The sequence below is a fragment of the Chaetodon trifascialis genome, chromosome 13, assembly GCF_039877785.1.
Source record: "Chaetodon trifascialis isolate fChaTrf1 chromosome 13, fChaTrf1.hap1, whole genome shotgun sequence".
NCBI classification, from domain to species: Eukaryota; Metazoa; Chordata; class Actinopteri; order Chaetodontiformes; family Chaetodontidae; genus Chaetodon; species Chaetodon trifascialis.
In genome coordinates, this window is record NC_092068.1 from 26,132,514 (window position 1) to 26,139,600 (window position 7,087).

A 7,087-nucleotide genomic window follows, 5' to 3' on the forward strand; every position below is an offset into this window, starting at 1 on the left:
TTTTTTTTTTTACCACTTTTATATGTTATGTTCCTTCAAAATCTTATGGTCAAATAGTGAGGAAGCAGAGGAGGATGGAGCAGAGGGCAAACAAGACAGTGACCATTAAAGCTGAAAGAGATAACATGGCTTTTTGTAAAATGGAAGTGAGTCTTGCAGAATTTTAAGCCAGAATAGACATGATTTTGACAAAATGAGCATGTAGCTTAAATGAACGATAAAACAGAATAAAAACTCAAAAAATCACAAACAGCGAAAATAAAGGTGCTCTATAAAATCACAAATGCAACGGCCGGAGAAGTACTGGATGTACTGTGGTTCTCTGCAGAGGGAGATATCTCAGTCTACTTGAAGGAGTCAGCAGTCCGACATGCCCTGAGGTCCACTGGGACCAGTTACAGATGATGTAGTTCTGTAGGCTTTGTCAGATCATGACCTTCATTGTGCACTGGAGCAGTTTACAGTCAACTGTGAAGCAGTCAGGTTGAGAGTCGGCACCTCCAGTTCTCAGGCCATGGTTGGGTCAGTTGTTGCTCTCTCAGGGTCTTTTCGGATAAAATGGAGCATTGACAACACTTGTCTGCCACTTTACTGCAGGCTTGCAACATTTTTGTCAAACTGGACAAGTGCAGTACTGCAACCAAAAAAGTGTAAAACACAAAATTACCCTGCAACACAATAGCATTCATCCAAAATCACAATCATAAAAAGAGGACAAAATAAAAAAAACTCTTTTTTTGTATCGTATTGTGTATTTGTATTATGTTTTACATATTTAATATTTATAAGACATTTACAGAACCAAGAAAAACTGATGTCCATGTGCAACATTTTAATTTGAAACAACAGATTCTACTGTACACACAGGAACACTAACATTTTGTGCTCATCATTGGCTCTGATGCCTCGATCTCAGAGTCGTTTCTGTTCAATGTCTCATTCTGTCCTGTGGCAGCATCTGTTGGTGTCAGTGGTTGTGGTGATTGTTGGGCTTTCACTTTGAACACATCCCACTTCTCAGGAAGCATGCCTTTGTTGAAGAGCACAGAAGCCAGGTAGGAGAACGACAAGATGGCAGCAATGGCAGACAGCATGGAGATGGTCCTAACTGGAGAGTACTGGACATAAACCCCGTCCTCAAGAGTGCATCCTGGGAAGTGTATGACTGGTGCTAACCCTAGAGATGGGTCTCCACTGAGCAGTCTTAACGCAACTCCCACCAGGCAGCCCATAATAGCCCCATAACCATTGGACATGTTGAAGAAGAGGACACAGACCAGTTGAGGGAAGATGATGATGTAGGCCATTTCAGCACTAAGGAACCAGAACAGTATGATGCTGGTTTTTATGCTGGTTAGTGATGTACCAACCAAGCCCACGACCACCACAGAAGCACGGATCACCCACTGACTCTCTCTGTCTGATGCCTGAAGAAGAGATAAGAGAGGAAGAAGAAGAGGTTAACAGACTGAGACTATCCTGCTTTCAGATACCTCTCTCTAGTCTTCTTCACTCTTCCTCCTACTTTGTTTCTCCATCATGCCACTTTATACCATTGATACTTTCCTGCACTCCATTGCCTTTCTTTCAAAATAAACATCAACCTTCACAATAGCAAACAGCAGTTTGACTAACAAGTACATTGTCTCACCTGAGGTCTCAGGATGGTCTTGTAGATGTTAGCAGTGAAGACAGAAGCTGCTGAAAGCAAACCTGAGTCCACTGATGACATCACGGCAGCAGCCACACATCCAATACCAATAATGGAGATGAAGGGTGGAGTGAGGTGCTGCAGAGCGATGGGCAGAACGAAAGCTGCTTCCCCACGTTCATATGGAGATGGAGAACCATAGGTAGTCTGGTTCCAGTCTGAGGCATGGACACAAAAGACGGACAGACTGTGTAACTAAGCACTGTGTGATAAGATATAAGGAGCACAGTGGGCCAAGTTGATTGACCTTTTGCACGGGTGGCACTAAAAGGCTACCTTTGATAATTTGGTCTCCACTCCACACATGGAATCTAAGAATATTGTGCTGAAGAGCTTGAGATATTAATCAGTGAGTGAAGCAAACATGAAAACATCGTAAAGACAATGATCCTCTTGTCAAAAGAAAAGTGGTGTGGTGCAGTGCTACATTATGGGACACGTAAGATTTCCGATTGCACATCACATATAATGTCTATAATGTGGTACAGCTGATCATGATGTACTTTTTTAGCCACACAACAGGAGTGGATCTGGGGATGGTCTTGTCAGTCTGTCAGTGTATCACTTACAGCATTATGTCCTTATTATTTTTGGAGGGAATGGTGGCTGCCATAAACGTTGAACACAGATTTTCTAGATGGACTATCTTCCTTGACTTTTAATGCAAATGTTAATTCATTCATCCTTTAATATGATCAAAATATTGACTTCAGGTTTCACACTTTACCCCAGTATGTAGAAGCTGTTAATACCTGTGGATGCAGATGCTGCCCCCAGCAGTATAAGAGGTATCATAAATACAAGAAAGATGAAAGCTGCAACAAAGCATGTGAGCTTGGCTGCTTTTGTGGAAGAAGCTGACAAGGTCCTCTGATGGATGGCCTGGTATCCTAGAGATCCCAGAGTCTGAAGTGGAAACAGACAGTTTATTAATGACGAATGTGGCGTCCACATCAAGTAAATGTGGCAAAATGTCCACCTGATATTATCACTGAAGCATTCATTCAAATGAAAGGGATCGTCTCTTCAACTTTACAATTACAGTCATAGGATAGTTAATTTAACTTTGACGTGTACAGACATGCTGTTTCAGATAATAGTCTTTAATTACAGCCACTCTGATTCTTTAGTTACAATGAAAAACAGTCTATTATTTAAATCTTTATGCTATTTATTATCATTCTGAAGATATCCATCAAAATTAGACTGAACTGTGTTTGATGTAGGCTGTATTGCTGCTTCCTTACAAAGAATAAGAAGTTATCAATCATGATCCAGGTCTTTTTCAGCTCTGGTTGACCAATCCAGGGAGCGTGTAAGGTGTTGTTCATCAGTGTCTGGCTAATGTCCATGGTGGACGGACTCATCATAACAAAGGGAACACAGAGCCACTGCAGAGACAAATAAAATGTAAATGATAAACACACACACAACTTTAAAAAGCATCCTTTGGAGATTTTGGTACCTTGTGTAAGTTCCTTCAAACAAAAAGCCAAACTCACCACGCTGACGAATATGAGGACAAGCTGTATAATATCTGTGTAGGCCACAGAGTAGAGGCCTCCCAGCAGCGTGTAGATAATGGCGACCGCAGCAGAGATCCAGATGCACACAGTGTTGGACAAATCCAGGACCACACTCATGGTTCCTCCTGTCAAACACATTCCAACAGGGACATTTTATGACCATGTCTTTCTGTCAGAATTACATGTTTGCATTCATTGAAGTTAAGTCACATCGACACAGTAAAGGTGCGAATTTACATCTTTGTATACATTTACTGTACTGAAATGATAAAGTATATATCAAATATACAAATATATGTACATGAAGTGCATTTGTATGTACTGTACCTAAAGCAAGTAGTGTTGCTGGCACCCAGACCACATCAATAATAAGTGAAACCAGGCTCAGTCCAGCTGTTAGGACTTTTCCATACTTGATATGGAAAGGGTCCAGCATCGTCACACAGTTTTTCGTTCTCATTGGTTTGACAAACACCAAGCCAGCTTGATTTACAAAAGGACAAGGAAAAAGGATTAATAGGCTACATTAGTTTTATTACACGTGCAGACATGCAGTATCCTCTCAGATGTAATTTGAAACTCTTACTGATGATAAAAGACGAGCTGTATGCCATCAACATCACGATTGTCCAGATTAGTCCCATGGAGGGCGTGCACACCATCTCAACTGTGCCAACAATGAGGCCTCCTCCAATCCACGTAGCTACAGGACGGATGAACACACAACAAGTCATTGAGTGGACAGACAGCAGATATTTGGACAAAAGTTTGGGTGAAATTTCATCACCTTTAATAAGCTTTCAGTGGGATCATCATCAACTGAAAGTAATCAAGGTATTAATACTAGATTTTGACACTGGGCCACTCAATCACAACATAATACAGCAGGAGCCGCCTCGTAACCCTTATTGTTTTATCTTATTCTGAACTTAAGGTGAGCTTGTTCGAAATTTGCAATTAATAGAATTACAGTTAATTAACTGTCACGTGGAGAGCCAGGAGCCTTAGGGACTGGGGCCCCGGGACAGTTGGCCACTTTTCCCAGGTGTTTGTCCAGCCCTGATTAAGAGACAGAATTTTACAACTGTGGAGCAGCAGCCATAAAGTGATGACTTGTTCCTTTCACTTGGCAAAGAAGCCGTAGAACTCAGACGACTGACTGATTTCATCTCAGCGACACTCAGGTTACCCAAGAGTACCTGATGAGACTTCTCTGGAAAACATTTCTTTTGGCCAGTGACTAATGTTTGGCAGTTGTCCGACAGTTCTCAGCCCCTGGTTACACAACTAGACAAGGATGGCAAAAGTCTGCCATTGCACAAGATATTATGAAACACTGCCAAATAATTAAACCCAAAACTTTTTTGCCGCCATATTGGGGCAATTGATTTAACAGTGAAACCAAAACACAAGATAAAAGATATCAATCAGGGGGGACTTCACTGAAAAGGGGCTCAAGTAATTGAATTAATTAATTAATTAATTAATTTCTCTTTGTTACCATCCTACTGACCTCCTCTCTCCGAGTGTGTCTCCTCGTCCTTTCCCTGATGTTTTTCTTGCCTGTCTGTTCTCCCCTGTCTGTGCAACTGGGTGTTTCCCTACACCCATTCAGCTCCGCCTCCTCAGGGGTTCACCTTACATGCATGTTCCTGATTAGGCACAGTAATTAAGAGAGAGCTCTCTCCTACCTGTGCCTGATTATCCTGAATCCATGGCGGTGTCTTGTCGTCTCATTGTGAGTACTGCACTTCATTCTCTCCTCTCCTCTCCTCTCCTCTCCTCGTTAAGTTTGCTTATGCTAACTGTCTTTAAACTGCCACTGTGTTGCAGTGTCTACCTGCCAGCGTGTGCCTTGCCTCAAACCCGCTTCATTGGAGCTCCCTTTGTTCTCTCCCACTCCTTATGAGTGCGTCTTCTATTGCAATTTATTGATTAATAAATTCTGTTTAAACGTGTTACGGCCCTGGCCATATTGCTTCTGCACTGTTTGTTCCTGTGTGGTCCTGTGGTGTCTTTCTGTCTAGTCCATGTTTTTTGTGTGTGAGTGTGTGCTCTTCTCTTATTTAGCAGCTATGCTGGTCCTGCCCTCCTCCATACAGCAAGTGGTGTCGCTATCCCATTGGTCGCTGCTGCCACATCCAGCCTGTTTTAAACGGCGGATTTTTCATTCATCAGGGGACTCGGCTTGACAGCAGTGGCGTGTGTGGTTTCTGGCGTTTTGACTTGAGAACTTTGTCCCCAGATCTCTTGTGTATAGTGTGGTAGTGTTATTTTGGTAGTGTGGTGGTTGGTGCTGGGTTTTTTGATATTCTCCAGGGTTGTAGTTTGTAACACTGTATATAATAGCACTGTTTTGTTTTGTTTTGTTTTGTTTTGGCTGTGACCCTTTTTTTTCCTGTACATCAGGTCTCTTTTTGTTAATAACAATAAATTTGTGGTTTATTATTGTACCCGGCTGTGGCTTAGAGCATTTGTTGATTTGGAGACAAAGTTTGTTTTTCCACTCTTTTATGTTGCATCCCTGCTCCCCTAGACTGGAGTGTAACAAACCGTCTTTTACTGTCTCGGGTCTGCATCCCTCAGTCCAAACAAATTTACCAGACAAAAGCCTAACACTCTTGCGTTGTTTTGTTTTGTTTTGTTTTGTTTTGTTTTGACTAACTGCTACAGAAACATTATATAGAAATACAATTATCAGGATTTTGACAAGAGAACTAACTGAATTGACTATTTATGACATGCTTCTGCCTTTCTTGAGTTTTTAACTCTGGTTTAGAACACAAAACAAACAAGCAACAAACAACCTCAAGGGTAGGGTGTTTCCACATTGCCCATGATAATCTGCAACCACTTATTAAACTCCAGCATTTCATAGCTGTACTTCATTAGGCTTTTGTGGGCTGTTTGCATAAGAACCTAATGATACAGCTGCATACAGAATTTATTCACAAATATTTACATTTTTTGTTCATAGACGTGTTAATTTATTCAAAACATCTTGCTGCTCAAACTTTCCCCATAAAGTTGCAGCCAACAGATGGAAAACCTATCCCATAAAGAACTTATCCTGTATTTATATTCCTCTAAATAATTTCCTTAATAATCAGGACTTCTTTAAATTTACAGTAATACAGTTTCCATCCTAGTTTTCTCACTTGTGTCTATTATTAGAATTATTATTATTATTAGAACTGTCACTCTTACTGTGATTGCATTTCTGTCTCTCTGTCATGTCTGGCCTGGTTCTGCCTGAGGTTTCTGCCTCAGAAGTTTTTCCTCACCACTGCTGCGAAGTGCTTACTCATGAGGGAATTGTTGGGTCTCTATACATAAAGAGTTTGGTCTGAACCAGCTCTATATGGAAAGAGTCCTGAGACAACTTCTGTTGTGATTTGGTGCTATATACATAAAATTGATTTGATCTGAATTGAAATGGAACTGTGCCCCCTCACCTGTCATCGTGAAGACTCCCACCACCCAGCTAATGCTGCGGTTTCCCAGCAGGGCCATATCCATTCCAGTGGCTGCACTTTTCTTCTGTTCCCTTTTGGACTTGAAAGAAGCCCAGATGCCGGTCCCGAGGACCAACAGGTAGAAAATCACCATGACGATCACTCCTGGAACGTTGACGGCCATGATGGACTAGTGGACTGGCTTCTCCTCTTGCTGACGTCTGACTGAGTAAACAACTAACTGGCTGAGTGTTTTTGAAAAGAGCAATGAAATTCCTGATGGACAGGAAAGAAAAACCTCCTCCACTTTGATGATACGTTGATGCCCTCTGGTGAAAATAGCTGGCTTCAGGCTCAGTGAGTCGACAAGCAAACAGAGGCCATCCTGCATTTTT

General features: G+C 41.7%; 1 protein-coding gene across 1 annotated transcript; it reads right to left on the bottom strand.

Annotated features, from left to right (window-relative positions):
• Nucleotides 1-872: 872 nt before the first annotated feature.
• LOC139341163 (high-affinity choline transporter 1-like) lies at nt 873-6,876 on the bottom strand. The gene is made up of 8 exons (XM_070977533.1): nt 6,693-6,876; nt 3,824-3,940; nt 3,565-3,720; nt 3,214-3,362; nt 2,959-3,102; nt 2,464-2,617; nt 1,652-1,869; nt 873-1,427 (listed from the first exon to the last, which is right to left on the bottom strand). The coding sequence occupies exons 1-8, from the start codon at nt 6,874-6,876 to the stop codon at nt 873-875; spliced, it is 1,677 nt and encodes a 558-aa protein (XP_070833634.1).
• Between the last annotated feature and the right edge of the window lie 211 nt (nt 6,877-7,087).